We start from the raw sequence: 22,923 nt of genomic DNA on the forward strand, positions 1-22,923 counted from the left end.
ATGAAACGGTACTTAGTTTCCGAATACGCTACGTACTTAGAAAGACGTACTTTGTCGTAGACACGACTTTACTCTATGATTCTGCCGAATCCCCTGCGCATTCACCTTTTTTAATTACTTAAGGATAATTTGAGCCTTAAGGAGTAGCAGAGACAACAATAAGAACGGGCGAGATTCACATTACACTGAAGTAAAAACGAAGCTACGTTATTCGCTATTATATTGTTAATATTACTATATATTCTTATTGTAGTGCAGAATTATTTTGAAAAATTAATATTGTAATATTTATCTGTAGCTTCTCCATGATTACTTTTTATTTGTTATGCTGTTGATGTAATCGCATCCTTCGGAAACTAAGTTATTCACATTAATTTAATTTCTCGATTTTAGGACGTTAAAATTAGTAAAAAAAAACAGAAGAAATCAAAATAAGTAAATAACTCCCGTTGCCATTGTTAATGGATGAAAATCTGCCTAGTATGTATCGAAGGTTATTTTACTCTTCACTTCGGTTTCGTACATCGTACCGTGATACATTGTCTCGATTTTAGGTCGATAAAGTTATCTAAAAAATCTTATGTGTACACCACATGACTTCCTTGTATGGAATATTAAATTATACGCATTTTTTCTTGCATTTCATTTAAACTTATTGGATTGAATTAAATCTACTTCGCCGACAGCGCATAAACCACAATAAAATAAATGCACTCTTTAAAATTCACTATATTTGTTTACAATAGCGACACTCTGGCGCTAGATTCACTTAATATTTCGTTCATATTATAACTCATAATGCACAAAATTTATGTCATTTAAAGAATAGAATTATCTAATCGTTGCCACATGTTCTATTCAAATACTATAATAAAGATAGAATGATGTATAAAAGAAATTAAGCAAACAAAACAAACAAAAAAAAAAAAAAAAAAAACAGTTTTTCACAGACGATTGAGTATTTCTCATTCAATTACTTCAGTTCTCACTTCGCGAGAAAACAATAATACATAAAAACTCAAAATATCTATATTAAGAATTACGAAGTAAATCTTAAACACTTCTTTCCTCGAAAAAATTCCAGAGAGGCTTAAGCATGATTTAATTGGCAATAATAAATGAAGGCGTTATCTTTGTTGTTGCGAAGCTAAGTTTCTCTAGATTGGCAACAAATCCACTAGTCTGCCGTTTCAAATGTAAACAATCAATGGCCGCCATAAAAAAAAGGCTTAGCGGCACTTAAACAACTTTAAAATTGTTGATAATTCTAAAAATATTGCATACGGATTTACTAAAGGCATAGAAACCTTAACCAGAAGATAAAAATAACATAATTCAGTCATTTTTAAAGCAAAAAATTTACAAACATATAAGAGTAAAGAAACTGAGATCACTGCGCCGGGTAACAGAGTGGATATATAGTATATAAATATATTTATATACGTTTGGTGCGGCCGATTGCAAACAAAATACGAGGTGCACATCTACATGTTATAGCAGTCCTATATACAAAATTTCGATGTTCTGAGGCTAATCGTTTTTGAGTTATGCGAGATACGTATGTACGTACATACATTCGTACAGACGCCACGAAAAATTCTCTTCAGAATTAATTTTAAAGCAGTTTTATAATTTTTTTTTGGAGGATACGAGTCTTTTATTCTGTCCTTACATACAGATATCACGCAAAAACATCGTTAAATTGCATTCGATATCGGTCAAAATGATATTTTCGTTGAAATATGCTGCCTGAATCTTTTCGCGATTACAATACTTCCTTTTTACTTCGTACAAGGAAGTAAAAAAAAAAAAAAGGCTAGTAAAATACTCGAAGAAATACGTTAAATCCAAAATACGTAAATAATTCCCGTTGCCATCGTTTAAGAGTAAAAATCTGTCTATATGTATCGACTTCGATTTTAGTGTTCATTTATTTCGTTTCCGTACATTATACTACTGTAATAATTTCTTTATCACCTCTAAGAACGCAGCAGGGGTAAAATTTATTAATTTAAAATGTTTTGAGATGAGAGATTTACTGGCTAGAGTATTCAATTTTATTTTTCTTCGTCATTTCAAGTAAGATAAATTTCTTTTAAGTGGTTTTTTATTGTAATCGAATTCATTAATAAATAAATTTATTGAATACTTATAATGGAAGTTACTAGAAAATAAATTTATGATATATTACAGTTCTTATTTCTAAAATTCAAAAAGAGTATGGATATTTACGTTTCGCAAGCCGTAATAAAAGGAAAATGTAAAATGCAAGAACATGAGAAAAGACAGTTTACAGGAAAACCTAAATTTACATTATTTGTTGTCGTGTTTGAAACTTCCCCCTTTTATATGCTCATTATCTTTTAATATATTTTTTTAGTTCTGAGGAATTATGACCTTCCTATGTGCATGCTGTCATGTTTCCCCATCCAAACAATCCATCATTACCGTGGTAACAACAGCTGCAAAAAAACAGGAAAAGATGGAATCCTCTATTTTTCTAAAATACCTCTTTCCCGAGATGACGACATATATTACGATCGTAAATGAGAGATGTTCGTTACTACCGTGAAATGGCTATTTTAATACTAGATTAGAAGATCCGTGGTCATCAACTAGCGACAGCAAAGCTGAGCTTTCCCGTTTTCCAACCCCAAAAGACTTGAGGATCACTAGAAAGTATATTACAAAATTACCTGCTTTACAAAATTCCTGTTTTTGATGATGGGAATTATAAGCATCCTGCATGGATTGATATCCTGTGAGACTAAGACATTTAAAACAAAATACTGTTCTTGTTTATTTGGCAGCATCTTGGAAAGCCGAAGATTTGTGACACAAAAGTCATAAATATCGCATAATATGAAAATTTCATTATTTATAAAACTGCGTGACGTTCTATACTAAACCTTTGCTTGGAATTAGTTTTTAGTCTAGTTTTTATATTGTTACTTTTTTCTATTTCAGAGACTAGGAGACTGAGATCAAACAGCAAATATGAAGTGCGCCATTTTCCTTTTGGTAAGCTGCCATTTAGTTCAGCATGTGCTTTAATATCCTTAGGTATTTTTATATTATGATTATGTATTTTATTCTATACGAAAGAAAGACACAAAAACTTTTTTCTGCCTTTCTGTTTAATTAATGGCAAATGAAGGTTACAGGTTCTGAGTATTATTTCGCAAAGCTATCAATTCAGTAGAACTTCCAGGTTTTCGAACTGTGTGGTACAGGCATAGTTTTGGATAATCCATTTCCATATTTAATTTTAGTTAAACACAAATTTGTTTTCAGTTATTAAATATCTTATTTTTGCATTAAATTATATGTTTCAGCAACATTAGTGAACAAACTACGTACGTATTTTATATTTTTAACAGAAAATTAAGTTTTATTCCATCAAATATCTTTTGCATGGTCATCATTCGATTAACTGAGGCTGTAGGGTAATTTGATAAGCAGAATTTTGAGAGCAAGGCGACTGTGAAAAGATTTATCAAAATTCTTATCAATATTTTGTTAACTTTGATTAATTACATGTTTAATAAAATAGAAACTTGTCAATATCTTATTAACTTTGATCAACTACGTGTTTTATTTCTGTTATGTACATGTTTTGTTCTAATTCACTTAAGCCCACCAGCAGCCGGGCAGTAAAAGTCGCAGAACACTAGTAGTTCAACCTGAGTTCGATTCCAGGCGAACTGAATGGGCATTTTCGTTTGGGTATTATGTATGCACATTGTTCGTAGTTTCACCCGTGTGTAACCAGGATAGGAGGCAGTTTTCCTTAGAAAACACTCCACGAAAGCATCCTTCCGCTTAGGAAGATAGCCCTCGTGTGCTTTGCCATAATCAAATAAACCAAACTGATTCAGTAAATAAATCTAAGCACTTATCGTATTTTCTTTGTTACAGCTTAATAATTACTTAAAGCCGTTATAGTCAACAGCGATCCAAAACCATCCTGCGACTAGCGGAAACTTACATTGCATTAAGGATACTGTCTGTCTACGAGAAGAATAGTTCCCGCCACAGTGTCTGGCGGGTGGGGGTCGCTATAGCAACAGAGCTAGTATATTTCAAATGGGGAGAACCAAGGGTTGCCAATTCATCTTTAAATGCGTCAAGATGGCAAAGTGAAAAGTAAATCTTCAAGACACCCTTATGGAAAATGGATCAAGGCTCGTTTCTATGGCAACAGACAGCTGCAGACTAACTGGCGAGAGCTTTTCTTATAGACAGACTGTACACCTTCTTCAAAAAGACAAAAAAAGTGTTAGTTATCTTTAAAAAAACCCGGACACAAGTGGCCAAGCGGTAAAGTCCCTAAGCACTGTTAGTTCGACCTGGGTTGGAATTACTGCAAACGTGCTAACTGCATAGGCGTTTTCGTGTTTTTTCTCATGTTTAACATGGATAAGAGCCCTTAGAAATCCTCCACGAAGGCAGATCCGCTCTTTAGGCAGATAGCCTTCAAGTTCTTTGACAAAATCAAATAAACCACACCTTAAAGGAGAGATTGGTACTAACGGGTTACCATGTGTAAAGTATAGATATAAGTTAAATGCAGATAACAGCTGAAACTTTGAAGAGACTGCTTTTATATATGTGAATTTCTGATCATAACTAGATCCACATTAAAACAGAAGTGAAATGCTGTAATATTGAAGAGTTTTTTAAAGCAAATAGTGCAAATACTATTGAACCATCGAAATATCACTTAAGCATTATTTATAGGATTAGTTATATGATTAATATTGTAAAAATATTGTAAGTTTCTTGAAATATATTATTTTAATTTTCTTTGCAGCTTGTCGTCGTGGCTGTAGCTCTTGCTAGGCGTAAGTATCTTATTTATTTGAAATATAGTAATTATTTTAATAAATTATAACAATCTGAAATTTTTTGCTTTGATCTCAAATTTAAAATGTTAAACATCTAATCATTAAACTGCAGACTGAGTACTCTTTACTAACCAAAACATTGTAATGTACAAATTCCTCGAACAGATAAAATACTGGAAATTATTCTTGAGTGTTTTCGTCAGAACTTACTACATTCTGCTTAGAAATTTAAGAGATTTTTTTCATCTTTTATACCTCAAGCTTATTATTAATTTGTTTGATACTTATATATTATCCCGTCGACCATGAAAGTTGGCTACCATGGAACTATGAAATTTCGCGGAGATCCTCCCAACGTTGCGCCAATCGTTCATGCGGAATTCTAAGCCGCATTTTATCTGAAACTCTTACCAATAAAATACACTGACTACCAATAAGTATTTGAACACCTATGCAAATGACGATATCTGCGGTCCTAAGGTAAGTCACGGAGTCCGCCGGTGTATATCGTGTAGGAAACAGCATCGGCTTTAGTCGCATGCAAGATGCCTCGCAGTTCGGAGCTCTCTGATTTCGAGAAAGGTATAATTATCGGGTATCACAAATGTGGCCGATCCTTAAGGGACATATCTAGCGATCTGAAGTAACCAAAATCGACAGTGGCCTATGTGATTAAGAAGTGGAAGGTGAGCGGTGATTGTCGGAATGTGCCCCGAGTCGGCATATCAACAAAACTGGGAGATAGAGACCGACGAGTGCTGTCCAGAGAAATTCGGAAGAACCGCACCCAACTGATGGCCCTCATTCGCGAGGAATTTCAACAGGCATCCGGGAGTATTGTTTCAATGAATACCATCCGTAAGGAAGCACATCTGCTTGGTTTTCATGGTTGTGCTGCTGCCCATAAGCCTTTGATCATAAAGTCCAACCGCGCTGCTCGGTTAATGTGGTGCAAAGCACATTGAAATTGGACCGTAGATTAGTGGAAACGGATTCTTTGGAGTGACGAATTAAAGTTGACCCTTTATCGTTCGGATGGCAGTGTCTGGGTCTGGCGTCTACCTGGAGAACGTCTCCTGCCAGAATGCATTGTGCCAACAGTCAAGTTCGGCGGAGGTGGAATTATGGTCTGGGGGTGTTTCTCCTGGTATGGGCTGGGACCCTTGGTCCCCATTCATGGTAAACTCAACTCCGATGCCTACTGCACTATTTTGAATGACAATGTGCTTCCTACGTTGGGGCAGTTTTACGGGTTGGACCTCTGTTACTTTCAGGATGACAATGCCAATTGCCATGTTTCGACGTTAACCAAGGCTTGGTATGGTGCCAATGGAGTTCATCGAATGGACTGGCCTGCCCAGAGTCCAGACCTGAACCCTATCGAGAACCTCTGGGACGAGTTGCATCGCCGAATTCAGGGGTGCACTACCCGTGCAAAATCGGTGAAGGAACTTCTATGTCTTCTCCAAGCCGAGTGGAAGAAAATACCACTAGCTGTCATACAAAGACTTGTGGAAGGTATGCCCCGGAGGGTCCACGCTGTAATTACTTCAAGTGGAGGCTCTACCAACTATTGATTTTGAATAAAGTTAGTTTTTCTTTTCTATCACAGGTGTCCAAATACTTATTGGTAGTCAGTGTAATCTCCCTGCGCAGTCCACCAGATCCTACTACTCCGGAAAACCCGCTTCTCTTATACACTTCGTAGGAAAGATTTTGTTTATTTCTATTATTTTGTTAGGACCTCCTTTTTTACCGAAAGCTCTGTTTAGAACGCTGTTAATACAGACTTCTCACAAGTGATTTTTCCAACCTATTACTATTTTGTACGCCATAACCAACTGTCGCCCCCCCCTCTTTTCGATAGATGTGAATTCTTTCGATCAGCTGTAGATGAATAGGAATTCGGCCCCAAATGAGATTCTACAATCCCCAAGCTCACTTTTTTTTCCCCAAAATGCAATTAAAAATACAACAATAACAGTTAAATTATATCCTTGTGGTAAAAACAAAAGATGGCGTATCCAAAATCAGTAAAGGAGCGGGATTATATCAGACGAAAGCACAGATATTAGGACTGTGTTATGACGTCATGCTTATCCAAGTTTGCTCTAAATCTCCTTGCTTGGAAATAGTTTCACAGTTGGTAAGATAATACACAAGTAGCATTTGTTTTCAGTGACGTTAAAATTATCGATTTCATGTTTAGGCAATAAGATACTGAGAAAGCTGTTGTATATTTTGCCAAACGCTAGACCACTACACGCCCCCCTCGCAGATGCAAAATCACAACATTTAGTGAATGTTTCTATTACGCGATCTAACATCATTTGTGAGCCCCACTGAAATCAGAGACGCATCGGTGATCGTAGTTCTTCTGGAATAAACAAGGCCCCTACAACTTTTGACGACAAATATGTCATGTACTAATAAAGTAAAACTCATTTTTCATTTTAGTCCTGTACTCTAAAATTGAAACTCATTTTACATTTTATAGGAATATATACTGTAGGACTTACTAATGGCTATGGGTATTTCTCTCTCGATAATTTTGTGAAGATTGTTCTTTGTATTCCTATCTTCCTAAATAACTGTTATTATAAATTCGATTTCTCTTACATTTTATTAAATTTAGTTAATAGTTTAGGAATTCATTTATAAATTTGTTGTTTCGGCATAAAATTGTATACCTTCAGTCACAACCGGTTGTTTTACGCTAATTTGCTTTCCTGTCTTGCTTGTTTCCCATTTTCCTGCCAGAATAGAAATTTCTATCTCGCATGTATTTAAATGAGGTAGAAAGAAGATAGCATTTAAAGGAAGGTTTTGGAGGGTAGAATCAGTAGCCATTTAGGAGTGTTATAAGACTGTTTTATGCATCCATTACTTACCCTTCATCCATCCTAGCTGTCTTCTTGGACTCACTGATCAAGTAAGCACCCTACTCCAAGCGCCTGCTGAAGCAAATACATCAAGATAGCCGAAAACAACATGCATCTAGCATGTTAATCACGGCGACTAGCGGAACCTTGGTAGAATCAGAGAGTGTTCTGCCTGCTGAACGCCACGTTGCCAATTTAATTGTCTTGAGGGTAGTAATCTGTGGCATCTGTGGAGTTATCCTCGGCTTTAGGCTTGTCACGTCGACTTTAGGTCAGAGTCAATTTGCGCATTCTTTAATTATGTAGCCGTTAGGCTAACTTCTAAGATCTATCTCTAACTGTCCACATGCATAAACTTAGATCCAACGATGAACCTGGCGAATTCTCGCACAGGCGTGAAATAAATTCCAGCACAGAAGAAGGGTGAAAATAACTCTTTATTAACTCAGCTTTACAAAAACACCGTTCACTTGCGGCGATAACTTAAACGTAGACGCGAATACAAAATCAAATCTGAAAAATCAAAATTTCTCCTAAGAGATGGACTCACAGAGATCTAACCGGCGTGATACTAAACTGAAAACGGCTAAAATGGCCTAACTCGAGTTACCGCGAAAATAACAACGAAACGTGCGCTAGGCTAGCGAAACACGCTCTGAATAAAACTGAGATAATCACACGTTTAAATAGCACGTCACTTAACTTAAAATTTACATCCTGGCGAGAGAATGTGAGGGGAAGTTTGAGAAGTTGAGAACAGGTAAACTTAAAATAAATTAGTTATGCAAATTAAGAAAAACCCTACAAAATTACGATGGCTTAGTTAAGTCAATTTCTGTACTTTGATTTAAGCCATAAATGCTGACTTTTGACTTCTGTTGAACAGTTATTTGAGTTAAATGAAAGTGTCCTTTATAATCATTTTCAGCCTCTGTGGTACTTTACAAGGGATAGTGAAAATTCACTTAAATCTTATAAGTTTCGTCCATTTGATGCTAACAAAGAAAGCGAGACTTCAAAATATTAAAATATTCAAGCCAATAACAGACTGAATACAGATCCAACTCAATTTCTTTTTTAAACAAAATAAGATCATCGAAAAATTATAAAAGAAATTACAGAAAATGAGGATATTATGGAACTGAAAAGTACTTCGTTTATTAAAAAGGAAGGAAACGTTCAATGGAAGGTTATTCTTTCAAAGAAAAGCTAATACTTTATCCCGCTGAAGTTACGAATTTTTTTCTTTTTCTTTAAGATTTAGTGGTTACGTTGCTTCTCCATTTCATTCTGGTTTTAAAGTTTTCATTCAAATTTTTAGAACCTATCCATTTAACAAGATTCTTCACTTTCAAACATTCCGTTGACCCTCAATATGCAAATAGGCAATTTTAATTCATTTAACTTGCTCTGATTAAGTGCACTTGAGTTTGATCTTTTAATTCTCAAGAAAGTAGAGAATTTTAAACCGTTATTAATAGTGTTTTTATTCTCGCAGCTAAGAGTGACTGCGAAAAACACCGAGAGCAAGCTGAGAAAATAGGGACTATCATGAAGCTTATCCCCAAATGCAAGGAGAACGGAGACTACGAAGAACTGCAGTGCTACAAGGACAGCAAGTTCTGCGTCTGCTACGACAAGAAAGGACACGCTGCTAGCCCTATCTCCACCAAGATCAAGGAATGCGGGTGCTACCTTAGGAGGAAGCAGAAGATCGACAGCAGTAAGGAATTCCATTTCATTTTCTATTATATAAGTCTTCGTTAGTTGAGCTCTTCAAAGTATTTACGTGCGCATAAATGTTGTTTATACAAGCAATAAACTATAAACCATCGACAAGTAATCTATTTGAAAAATTGATCGAAAAGTTATCATGGTGAACTATCCTAGAAAAACATTTCGTGCAGTGCTCTGGGACTCGAACCCCGGACCGAACTACCAGCATTCAATGGCTCTTACCGCTCGTCCGCTGGTGTGAACAAGTCCTTTATGTTACCATGCTTATTTCTAACTTGTCGCAATAATACGCAGTTATTGCCAAAATGCAGTGCATTGCCGTCAGCACTACAAAAACTATTATTTTACAAATTCCGATAAAGAGAGACATTCTGGTTAACGATTGTTCGGGACGCATTTAATGATTAGACTTCCACCTTGTCTTAACTGTTTTGTGACCAAGAACTTTTTTCCCAAGGTATGCAATAAAGGATGACAAAAAAAAAAAAAAAAAAAAAAAAAAAAAAAAGGGGGGGGAGTAAAAAGGAGCTTTTTTTCAAGATCAGCCTTCCGTTTCGAAGTCTTCGCTAACCAGAAGACAACACGCAGATAGCCAACACTTAGAAGAGAGTCAAACTCGCCTTTCGGTTTCGGATAGCTTTCGCTAGTCAGAATAACATTTGGAATGTCTAATTAATGAAATCTTACGTTACTGATTTACTGTCAAACTAAAATTCCTTTCTTTCTTCCAGACCACGAGAATGCCTACATTCCTCAGTGCGAAGATGATGGTAGCTGGGCTAAGAAACAATGCTGGGATTACAACAACAGCTGCTGGTGTGTAGATAAGGATGGCCAACGGGTCGGAGATATCGTTTCTGAGAGAACTGAACTGAACTGCGACTAATTTCATGTTTGTATCTCACTCTGTGAATAAATAAAGTTTTGAAAAGGGCAAAAAGTAAATTGTGCTTGACTGCGTCTTGTGTTTCTGAAAGATTTCGGCCCTACAATATATTACAAATTGTTACAAAACTTCTAAACCAACAAAATAAATCAAATTTCATTTTAATTTACAAAAATCTGGCAGATACTGGTATTTTAAGATTTGAAAAAAGTGAGCTTCTAACATGAATCAGTATATACTGGTGCAAAAATAAAATGCAATTAACGATATTTTTCCTGCATAAATTTCACAAAATTTCAATGTCAGCTAAATATCGTTTAGATATAATTTATAAATACAGTACAACTCCAATTATCCAAACTCCGAATATCCGAATCGCTTTCAGAAATTAAGAAACAAATTAAGACGGAAACGAAGTGTTGGACTGTCAACGATTTCAGACATTAAAAGGATCAAACCTACACTTTTAAACTTTTGCCAGTGCTTGAAAACGAAGATGGAAGCTCGTCAAAGCAGCAATAAACAAAAATTTAGAAGATGTTGTTTTGGGGTGGTTTTTGCAGCAATATTCTATGGGAAACCCAATCTCGGATATGATTCTTTGTGAAAAAGCTAAGATTTTAGCTCAGAAGCTTGGTTGTTCATCCTTTATAACGGTTGGCTAAGAAATCTGCAGGCACGCTGTCCGTCAAACAGCTTACTTTGACCGAGATGTTCAGCAAGAAATGACTTTCAGCACTTGTACATACTGTACAGTACGCTATATAACATGTACGTAAAAGTGTTTTCTTTACATTTTACTCAATTAAAACCTCTTTTTCTTTAAAGACAGTTTTTTTCTCCCATTTTCAACATAGAGTACATACAGTAATTAATTCAAGTGTACGTAGATCCTTTCTTCGGAAAAACTCCAATTATCCGAATGGGGTCGTCTGGTCCCAGCTGATACGTATAATTGGAGTTCTACTGTAATCCTCAAGAAAATAGTGAAAAGAAGTTTCAGTGTATGCAAATTTTACTGTTAACAGTTAAAATTTCAGCAGTCATTCAGAAACATGTATTTTTCATATGTACATCAAATGAGACATAGTGCATTAACCCTTCAGCTCACGCACCCTTTTCCATGACATTATTACAGGCACGGGGTCAGTCTGACCCAATTTTTACGCTAGCTTCTCAGTAAGAAACTCAGGCATTTTAAACAAACAATATTGTGCCTAAATAGGTTATTTGAATCCTTTGCTCAACATTACTGTGTATTATTTGTTTTAAAAGTCAATGAGATACATTCCGCAAAAGAAGAAGAGGATGAATGAACTTGTTTGTTTATATTAGCTATACATAAATCACGAGATGTCTGAGGTCATCGGAATCTCATTCTCAAAGCCAAAAAAATTAATTTTAACGTATCTTTGATTTTGTGTGTCTTTTTCAACATTCATTCGTTTTCTAACATTCTAAAATATTTAAACAAAAATAATGTTGCGTGCGTACGGGTTCGTTAAGGAATTAATGCATAAGTCCGATGAAAAATGAACAAAAATTTATTATTATCACAACAAATATGATTAAATGTCCTCAAATAATCGTGCAGTATCACAATATATCACAGTAGTTATCTTCTAACTACTCAAACGTTCAAGAGAACTTAATTCAAAACAGCTAAAGAAAGCTAATCCGCGAATTCGCTACAATCAACAAGAGCAGTTTTCTAAATAACAACAAACTAAGTAACTACAACGAACTGAGAGGTTTTCCTCCTTTTATAAGATTTTAAAATCGCGCGCGAGAATTTTCTAGTACTTTCTCGAAATCAAAAAAGAGATATTTATTAAATGTTATGTGCACGTGCTCTTGTATTTTCAATTTTCCGGCTTAGCTTTCTTTTAATATTCGTCACGCGCTGCACTGCGTGGGAAATAAAACCATTTAATTTACAATTCAACTAACGTTAATTATTTAAATGCCAAATTCGTAACACTGCCCCCTTCCCAAGGACTGCACGTCCCGGGCAGTACAATCCCTGGACAGGAAGTCAAACTTACAACTAAGGCATAAGTGCAATGCTAAACATTACATTACAATAATAAACAACATGAACATAAATGCAATAACTAACTTAAACAAATCAAATGCATTCAAATACTAAATACAAATCAAATACTAAATACATATTTAGAAGAAAAAAAAGGGGACCATGGTCTTACACTATTTACAATTATTTACATTAAGTACTATGGCCCTAGTAATGAGCTAACCTGTCGTAATGAACGACTTTAGGCTTAGAGTTCGAAGTCTTACCGATCTGAACCACACCGTCATTCAGCCTGTTTAGGACCGTGTACGGACCATCCCAAGGTGACTGTAATTTCAGACAAAGTCCTTTCCGTCGAATCGGATTCCACAACCACACCTTGTCTCCTTCGTGGAATTGATGTTCAGTAGCTCTTGTGTCATAGCGGGTCTTCATCTTCTCCGTCGCCAAGTTGACTCGCTCTCGTGCAAAGTTGTGCATCACTTCAAACCGGGCCTGGAGATCTTGAATATATTCCTCAGACCATGAAGGAGCATCCGGAGGGCGACCAAACAATAGATCACAAGGAAGACGAAGGTCACGACCGAAGATCATCTGTGATGGGGAATAGCCGGTAGTCTCGTGGACAGCACTGCGGTAAGCAAGTAAAAACAGCGATAATTTCGTGTCCCAGTCCTGCTGGTTTCTGGAAACCACTAATGAGAGTTTATTAAGGATGGTTCGATTGAACCTCTCTACCATGCCGTCCGACTGGGGATGTAATGACGTCGTTTGGGTTTTGTCAATACCGAGTAGTTTGCATAGTTCTTTGATTACTACCGAGGTAAAATTCTTTCCCTGATCGGAATGTAACTGAAGAGGCACTTCGAACCTGGAAATCCAGAGCTGTATCATCACCTCAGCTACTGTAACAGCCTCTTGATCAGGAATAGGATACGCTTCAGGCCACTTGGTGAAGTAATCAGTGACAACGAGTATGTATTTGTTGCCATCAGCAGTTCGTGGCAGAGGTCCCAAGATGTCAAAGGCGATTCGTTCAAAAGGCGCTCCTACGTTGCAACGTTGCAGCTTGCCTTAGCTGCGTCTCTTCGGTCCTTTCCGACCTGCACAGGCATGGCAAGATGGGCACCACTTTTGCACGTCATCCTTTGAATATTCCAGTAAAAGCGCTCACGAACTCTCTGCAAGGTCCTCATTATTCCAAAGTGACCTCCTGTAGGGCTATTATGTAGTTATTTAAGGACATCAGGAATCTGGGATCATGGAAATATCAGTTGCCATCGGAACGTCTTCCCATCACCCGATTAAATTTCCGGTATAAGACGCCGTTTCGAATGTGAAGTGAATCCCAGAGTGCCCAGTATTGTTTTGTTGTAGGACTACAGATAAAAATATCCTGCCAGGTAGGTTTTCTGTTTGATGACTCCATCAAATTATCAGGTTCAATGTTCCTTCTAACCTTCTTCGGGAACATACAAGGACCTGACTCGGAACAGAGAGCTTACTAAAGCTATGTTCACTAATTGTGGTAAGTAGACAGGATACAGACGAAGGGTATACAAAACCCTTTATTTTTCTCTATATACAATAACTTCCGTACTTCGGAATACACTGACCCTCCACTCGGGGTCTAACGTAAAAAAGTATAAAAATAAAACTAAACTCTAATTTAACTTTAAAATAATACACGTGGAAGATTGGCCTTATAATAACAGGAAGCGTATGTAGCACAGAGACTGTGAACACTACAATACGTTTAATTTATCAAGAGGATTAAAACCTCTGGCCTGGAAGGCGAACAGCAACTGCGTAACTTCTAAGGCAAGCGGCCTGCGTTGACTTACTGCTTCCTCTCTTTCGCTTGGCAAAAAGGCCACACTTAAATACTTGGCGTTCGCCAGACAAACTTTGCATAAAAACCTTCACGCTTATAATTCTGGCCGGAAGTAGAAAATAAGAAGTGATAGTAAAGATTTAAAATAAAATAAACGTTAGTAAAACTTAAGATCCTTACATACTTCCCGCCAGAGTTAATTAGGTTGAAACTGAGGTCTAAAACGACCTTGTTGAAAACTTTTAGCTCTAGAATCTAACGCGAGGCCAACCTTTTACAAACATAACTTCGTTAGAAACTAGAAAATCTAAAATAAAAAAATTTGTTACAATAGCAGCTCCCAGGATATACAACAATCTTTTTTTCATCTGTACTGCATCTAACCAGGAGCTTTTATTCAATTCTGGTTCCTTACAGAGATCTGGAAGGAAAACTAGTTTAATGAAATGTTACACAATGACATGGCAAGTAACATATAGAATTATACTGCTCTTAACATTCTTATTTCATTCATGACTATTTTAATTATCTTTCCCCGTGCTCTCTGACATGTGTTGTAAAAGAACACCAAACACGAATGTGTTTCTGTCTACGTGTGCCACACTTCCTCCTACAATCAAAACACTAACGTGTTAAAATTCAACATAACGAGACCTCTAAACACACCCTAATTTCAACTCTAAACCCTGAGGTACTATTCTAAAAGTGGCTAACTCTAAAGTGTAGCGTCAGAGAGCCTAACTACATCATTCAACCTTTACCACATATTCGCCATGATTTAATCTTTACAGTCACACGAATAACAAATTTTTAACATTACTTTCACTTTTACCATATCACGGTATTTCTTAACATTTAAAATAACAGAACATATCAACATGCCGTTAATTTTACAGATTTGAAAACATACATTAGTAGTACATTGTTAACTTCTATTCTTTTCAAAGCAAGTGCCAATTCTTTCTACATTGAAATAATACATTTCAAAAAGTCTTTCAGACTAAAATTTCTCTCTTGCTAGAATGTTTTAAATAAAATTTATACAATAACTTTTTTTACAATATTTAAGTTTTTACACAACGCTATTATACATCAACTTTAGTTTTACGCGCGAGTAATTGAAAAACATAATAAGAAAATCGGTCACAACTCATTTCTCGCCCTTTTGGCGATAAAGGTAGACCTCGCATGAGGTAAAACTTCTTGAAATCTGCCACTTGCAGTAAGAATGAAAGATTAACTTAAGTTTGCAAAGTAACATAAAATTTTACTTATCTTTGTAATATTCGGACATCCTTTTCTCGGCCCAGTCTTTAAAGGTACTGCAGATAGTAGGTTGGTTTATCCTCCTTCTTGTACGGGCTCGCCCTTCAGTGCTTTCCTCTGGAAGCTTCCTTTTTTCACCAGTACGGCCACCCTTGAATACTTTCCTTTTCTCCTCTGCTTGTGGTCTTTGCCGTTTGATGGCAGCTGGTCTTGGCGGAACCGGGAAATTTCTTCCGTGTTCTTGCTTGGACCTCGTTGCTGGCCGTTCAAACTTTCCTTGAACTTTTTCCTCCGCCGCTGATGGCCCTTCCGCAGTTCGGCGACTTTTACTGCGGAGAGTTCTGTCGGATGAGTAGATCTTCCGTTTTAAAGCCGGGTTATAGTTGCCGTCATTTCTCCTGGTCCTCTTCACGTACGTCGTCCTTCTCCCTTCTTCATTCTGGGGGTGTTCGTGAACTCTGTTTTCTGGACGGTGGAACGGCTTCTTTTTCTTGTTACATTCAATTTTTCCGCGGGGCAATTTTCTTTTCACTTGTTTTTGTCTCTCATTGGCTTGCCCTCGTACTTGTCGTTTTCCCACCTCTGGAACTTGTACCTGCGGTGTCTGCCGTGCCGGATCCTGCAAAAGATCTGAAAAGATTTGCATTTTATTACGATCGAAGTAGGGCTTAATTTGATCAATGTTTGCGGAACAGGTTTCACCATTTCTGGCTTTTAACACTACAACAGCGTGAGTTATTTTTTCTATAACATATGGTCCTTCAAATCGTGGAAAAAATTTGGCAGTTTTATCTTCTGGTGCTGAAGAAAGTGAATGCTTAATTTTTAACACTTCATCCCCTACTTTATAAGTTACTGCCCGTCGTTTCATATCATAATAAAGCCTTTGTTTTCTCTGTGCTACTTCAGTATTCTTTTTTGCTTCTTTAATTAATTTTTGTATATCACCCATTTTAAATTCTGGGGCTCTTTGTTGCACATAAAATAATTTATCTAACGGCGTTATAATCTTTCTGCCTAAAAATAATTCAGCAGGAGTTTTGCCCGTTGTATCATGTTTTGCGGTCCTAAGGGCGAAAGCAAATTCATTGACATAGTTATCCCAGCTTTTATGAAAATTTTTAACATAACTACGGATAATTTTCACTATATTTCTATTGACCCGTTCCGCTATATTTGATTGCGGCCGATGCGGGACCATTTTTAAATGACGTATGCCCAGTTTTTGGCACATGTCTTCAAATACATTACTTACAAATTGAGGACCATTATCCGATATAACTTTTAGGGGCGCCCCGTATTTTAAAATATATTTATTTAAAATAGAATCATTAACTAATTTCGCGGAGGCTCGTTTTAAGGGAACAATTAAGGGAACAATTTCGGTCCATTTAATAAAATGATCAACCATAACAAGGAGATAGCGACTTTTATTTAACTGACTTTTTGGGAAAGGGCCCAATAAATCGATGCCAATTATTTCATTTGGAAATTCGGATTTAATACTATTTAGAAACCCGGCCGGGCGGAAATTAATTTAATTAACTGCTTGACATGTTGGGCAGGACTGGACATACGCCCTTGTTAACTTTTGCAGTTCAGGAAAGTAGACTGCCTCGCGTACGCGTTGGATAGTTTTTCGAATACCAGCATGAGAAGCTAAAGGGCTGTCACGGAGCTCCTGCAGGATATTTAATCTAAGACTAGCTGGGATAACAGGTCGAAATTCGTTGTTGGAATTCGTAGTTTTTGTATAAAATAATAGACCATCTATTAGTTCGTAATGGGCCGCCCTATTTCTTATCGCCACAATATCTTGGTGGCTAAAATTTCCAGGATCCTTCAAATACTCATAAATACTTCCAAACTCAGGATCCTTACCCAGTTCGGTTATTACAGTTTCTCGGGAATTTATTGTACATGCTGTCAGCATTGCCATCTTTACGGTATTGCCTTGTTCGTCTATTTTAATCCTTAATAGGGCATCTGCTACGATATTTTCCTTTCCAGGGGTATGCTTGATTACCAGATTATATTCTTGCAGCTTGAGTGCCCATCTTATTAACCTTGGGAATAAATTTTTCCCTGAGTACAATCTAGTTACCGCCGCATGATCAGAGTATACTGTTATCGGCGCCTTTCCAAAATAGACTCGGAACTTTTGCACTGCTAACAGAACTGCAAGTGCTTCTCTCTCGGTCGCGGAATAGTTTCTTTGTGTTTGATTTAAAGTTCGGCTAAAAAATGCCACGGGCTGCTGATTTTGCGAAAGTACCGCTCCTACCGCATAATCCGAAGCATCCGCTGAAATTTCTAAATTTTCATCCTTTTCAGGAAATTTTAACACAGGGGCTTGCGTTAATGCTTGTTTTAATTTTTCGAAAGCACTATTGGCTTCGGCCGTCCACGAGAATCTTCCCTTTTTCCTTTTTAATTTTAACAATGGCTCAGCGATAGCCGCAAAATCTTTTATAAAGGACCTATAATATGAACAAAGTCCTAGAAAAGAAGAGAGCTTCTTTGCCGTGTTTGGAGTCGGATACTTTTGTACAGCGATTATTTTTGATTCATCTGTCTCGATCCCTTTTTGCGATATTTTGTAACCTAAATATTTTAATTCAGGGGCTGCAAATTTGCACTTTTCGACATTAACTTTTAGACCGGCCTCATTTAATAAAGAAAACACCTGTCTTAAATCCTGTATATGTTGGTCGAGATTATCACTAGTAATAATGATATCGTCTAAATAGATAAATGTGGACTTTCCAAGAACAGGTCTTAACACAATGTCCATGCATCGCTGAAATGTTGCCGGGGCGCCTGAAAGGCCAAACGGCATACGCAAAAATGCATAAGTGCCAGACTTGGTTATAAAAGCAGTCTTAGGCACGTCCTCAGGCCTCACCCCTATTTGAAAATAACCAGTCGTTAAGTCTAAAGTCGTCATAAATTTGGTTGATTTTATGTTCCTTAAAATTTCTTCTATGATCGGTAACGGATATACCGGATATTTCGTTATGGAATTTAATTTACGGTAATCAATAGCGAATCTCCACCTTTTTGGATGCTCCAAAGGATAATCATTATTTTTCTTACATAAAACCACCGGGCTAGCATAACTACTTGAGATGGGCGTTATGATCTTTTTACGTAGCATATCGGTAATATGCCATTCTATAATTTTTTCCTTATTCTTATCATACCGGTATGGTTTTTGACGAACTGGCAATGCATCTCCGGTGTCAATACTATGGTTAGTAACCTGTGTAAATCCTGGAATATCACTAAATAACGAAGCAAATTCACTTACCACTTGTCGGATTCTATCTTGCTCGTCATTAGGCAGGTGGTCAAGATTTAACCTTGGCGGTTCAACCTTTTCTACACGCACTGGTTTCATTGTCAGCTTAAGGGACGCTTCATTAAAATCCAGTGTAGCTTGTGCGTCTGAAAGAAAGTCTATTCCTAAGATTAAATGTGCTTGCAGATTCTTTACTATAAAAAACATCACCTTTACTTGTTCGTCCTTGATACGGATATACAAAGGTACTTTACCTACGCACTCACATTTTTCTCCTTGCGCCGCTAACACTGTTGTATTATCCGCATTATATATGCGGTATTTGCGAAAATACTTTCTAAAAAACTCCTCTGCCACACAGGAACACTGCGCGCCGGTATCCAGGAGTGCGGTGGCCGGGATATTATTCACCAAGACTTCAATCTTCGGAAGAGTCAAATTTTTCACCATTACTGTATTTATCTTGTAGGAAGAGGGGTTTTCGTGGCCTTCGGATTTCCGCACCCTCTCGTCAGCAGAAATCCGTTTTAGTTTAAATTATTTTTCCTTTCCGTGCTTTCCTTCTTTTTCCCCTAGCCTTGAGACTTTTTTCCTGGGTTGCTATTGAACTGTCGACGTTCGCCGCCTGTTTTTGAATGATCGGGTTTCCATGCCCACTGATTCGCTTTTTCTCCGTAGCCGTATGCTTGAGTTTGCTGTAGTCTTGGCGTACCAAATTGGTTTCGCTGTTGATATTAGCGTCTTCTTTCGACGTCCGCCGTTCTTCTACTTTCAAACTGGATTGCTAGCTCAAATAACTTTTCCAGTGTAGTCGGATTTCTTAATTCAATAAAGTCTTGCACTTGGGGCAGTAACCTCGGCAAAATCACTTGAATTATTTCAGGATCCGGACGGTTTCCATACAAGAGCTTGAAAACGTGAATTTTTCTTAAAATAAAGCTCGAGAGGTTTTCGATTCTTTGTTGATATATACTAAAAAGTTCTGTTTCTAATTTCGCACGATCCCTTACAACAGGGAAGGCTTTTAGTAGGGCAGTCTTGAAATTTTCGTAAGTATAGGTGGGACTTCCTGCTTGACCCAAGAGACTTCTGCCGATACATTTGAACCAGTTAAGCGCTTGGCCCCTCAAAGCGCTGGTAGCTAAGGTAACTTTTTGAAACTCGTGCACGGGGTAGAGCATGAAGTGGTCATCCAATTTTTCCAAAAAACTGGTTACCGGTGAGTTTCCATTAAACGTTGCTTCTGGTTTCATCGAAGCGCGCATGGTCTGGACGATGTAACCGAATCCTTCCAGGGCGGCAGCTGGCATTTCTGGATTCTGAGCCGTTTCTGCAAGCAGCACAAGTTCTTCTTGAAACTCGGCCATGGTTATTCTTCTTCGTTGGGCGCCACTATCAGGTTCAATGTTCCTTCTAACCTTCTTCGGGAACATACAAGGACCTGACTCGGAACAGAGAGCTTACTAAAGCTATGTTCACTAATTGTGGTAAGTAGACAGGATACAGACGAAGGGTATACAAAACCCTTTATTTTTCTCTATATACAATAACTTCCGTACTTCGGAATACACTGACCCTCCACTCGGGGTCTAACGTAAAAAAGTATAAAAATAAAACTAAACTCTAATTTAACTTTAGAATAATACACGTGGAAGATTGGCCTTATAATAACAGGAAGCCGTATGTAGCACAGAGACTGTGAACACTACAATACGTTTAATTTATCAAGAGGATTAAAACCTCTGGCCTGGAAGGCGAACAGCAACTGCGTAACTTCTAATGTAAGCGGCCTGCGTTGACTTACTGCTTCCTCTCTTTCGCTTGGCAAAAAGGCCACACTTAAATACTTGGCGTTCGCCAGACAAACTTTGCATAAAAACCTTCACGCTTATAATTCTGGCCGGAAGTAGAAAATAAGAAGTGATAGTAAAGATTTAAAATAAAATAAACGTTAGTAAAACTTAAGATCCTTACAAAATCAATTATGGGTTTAATGTCACGGTCTTCCAGCTGGTCTTTCCTGACTTCATCATCATTCCACGGGTCTGGATCAGCCCATGTTGATGTCGTAATTTGTCGTGCGACCGGACTCAGCAGCTCGTATTTCGCTTCGACCCTGGAACAATATCGGCAGCTTTCTTGGCAAGGTCTTCTAGACAGGGCGTCGGCGTTTTCGTGTGGTGATCCCTTACGATGACGGATAGTGATGTCATATTCCTGGAGTCTCTGTATCCACCTGGCTATTTGACCCTCGGGATTCTTGAAATTTAAAAGCCAGGTCAATGATGCATGATCGGTGCGGAGGAGGAATTCTCTGCCGTATAGATAGTGATGGAAATGTTCTACAACTTTGACTATGGCGAGCAACTCTTTCCTGGTGACACAAGAGTTCCTCTCTGGTTTAGACAGGCACTTGCTCCAGTACGCCACTACACGTTCTTGGCCGTCTATTTCTTGGGACAAAACCGCACCGACACTTTCATTGCTCGCGTCCGTGTCGAGAATAAATGGTCTGTCGAGCTGAGGATACGTCAGGATTGGAGCAGATGTTAAAGCCTCCTTTAAGTTGTTAAATGCATCCTCGCATTCTTTTGTCCACAAGAACTTTTGCTTGTTCTCTGTCAGCTTGTTAAGGGGTCTTGCGATGGAAGAAAAGTCCTTCACGAATCTCCTATAGTAGGTGCAAAGCTCTAGGAAGCTTCTCAGCTGATGGACATTTTCGGGACGTTTCCAGGAGTTAATCGCTGATACCTTTTCAGGATCCGTGCGCACACCTTCTGCAGAGATTACATGTCCCAGGTAAGTCACTTCCTTTTGGAACAATTTGCATTTAGCGAGACTCAGCTTCAGATTGGCTTCTTTCAGTTTCTGAAGCACCTTCCTAAGATTTTCTAAATGTTCTTCAAAACTTTTTCCGACGATGATGATGTCGTCCAGGTATATCAGGCAGGCTTCGTAGGAAAGGCCCTTCAAAACAGTCCCCATAAGAGGTTCGAATGTTGCCGGCGCATTACACAGTCCAAACGGCATCACCTTGAATTGCCAAAGCCCTTGTCCCGTAGTAAATGCCGTCTTTTCTCGGTCTTTAGGCTGTATTTCTACCTGCCAATACCCACTCTTTAAATCAAGTGTTGAGAACCACTTGCTTCCAGAAAGAGTGTCTAGAATGTCGTCAATTCTAGGAAGAGGGTAACTGTCTTTCTTCGTAACCTCATTCAACCGGCGGTAGTCGACGCAAAATCTTGTTGAGCCGTCTTTCTTTCTGACTAGGACGATGGGAGAAGCCCATGGACTTACTGAAGGCTCGATGACATCGCCTTCTTCCATATCTTTTAACAGTGTTCGCACTTCTTCCTGTTTAGTAAACGGTAGACGTCTTGGATGTTGCTTGATCGGGGGATGATCGCGGGTGTCTATTCTATGTTGTGTCAAACTAGTTCGACCCACGTCAGAAGACGAGCGGGAGAAAACAACTTGAAGATCTTTAATGACGCGATCGGCAGCATTTCTCTCTTTATCGTTTAATTGTGCATTCTGCAATAACTCCGATGTAATGCTCTCTGAGGACACGGATTCTTTGTTACTCTTTCTTTCAACGCTGGTTACTGGAGTACATGTTGCAACCACTTCACCTTTTTTAATAACTCTCGACTTTTCAGTTACATTGGCGACTCTCACCGGGATAACCGTTCTGGATAGGTCGACGAGTGTTGAGGCTACTAGTACTCGTTTTGGGCTATTACAGTTATTGGGATATTCTATGATGCCGTAGCGGAAATTTCTGTTTTCGGCTATGGATCCAGGAAGTAAAATTTCTGGTCTTGCCGATATTGTGATATGGTCTTGTGCTATGATTTTATGGACAGATTTAACTTCTTCATCATTAACTCCAAATAACGCTATGTCCTCAGATGTAGAATGCAATTCGTTATTTTTAAAGTCCAAGGAAAAATTGTATTTCCTTAGAAAGTCCAATCCGAGTATGCAAGAATCAGTGATCTCTGCTACATGTGCCGTATGATGGTAGACGGCTCTTCCAAACGTGATGCTCACGTTTAACTTCCCAGCTATGGAGATTTCTTCGCCAGACGCAGTCTGGAAGGTAACACAGGATGGCGTCCAAATCAGTTTATCT

At 37.9% G+C, this 22,923-nt stretch overlaps 1 protein-coding gene across 1 annotated transcript; it reads left to right on the plus strand.

The window, feature by feature from the left end:
* The first annotated feature begins 2,967 nt into the window (after window positions 1-2,967).
* On the plus strand, window positions 2,968-10,411 carry LOC118179888 (U24-ctenitoxin-Pn1a-like). Its single transcript, XM_035349047.2, has 4 exons — window positions 2,968-3,021; window positions 4,814-4,844; window positions 9,228-9,452; window positions 10,198-10,411. Exons 1-4 carry the CDS (start codon window positions 2,998-3,000, stop codon window positions 10,350-10,352), a joined length of 435 nt encoding a protein of 144 aa, XP_035204938.2. The 5' UTR covers window positions 2,968-2,997; the 3' UTR covers window positions 10,353-10,411.
* The last annotated feature ends 12,512 nt before the right edge of the window (window positions 10,412-22,923 follow it).

The sequence above is a fragment of the Stegodyphus dumicola genome, chromosome 3 (genome assembly GCF_044657685.1).
Source record: "Stegodyphus dumicola isolate Sdum_Otavi_A_Nest chromosome 3, ASM4465768v1".
Lineage (NCBI taxonomy): Eukaryota > Metazoa > Arthropoda > Arachnida > Araneae > Eresidae > Stegodyphus > Stegodyphus dumicola.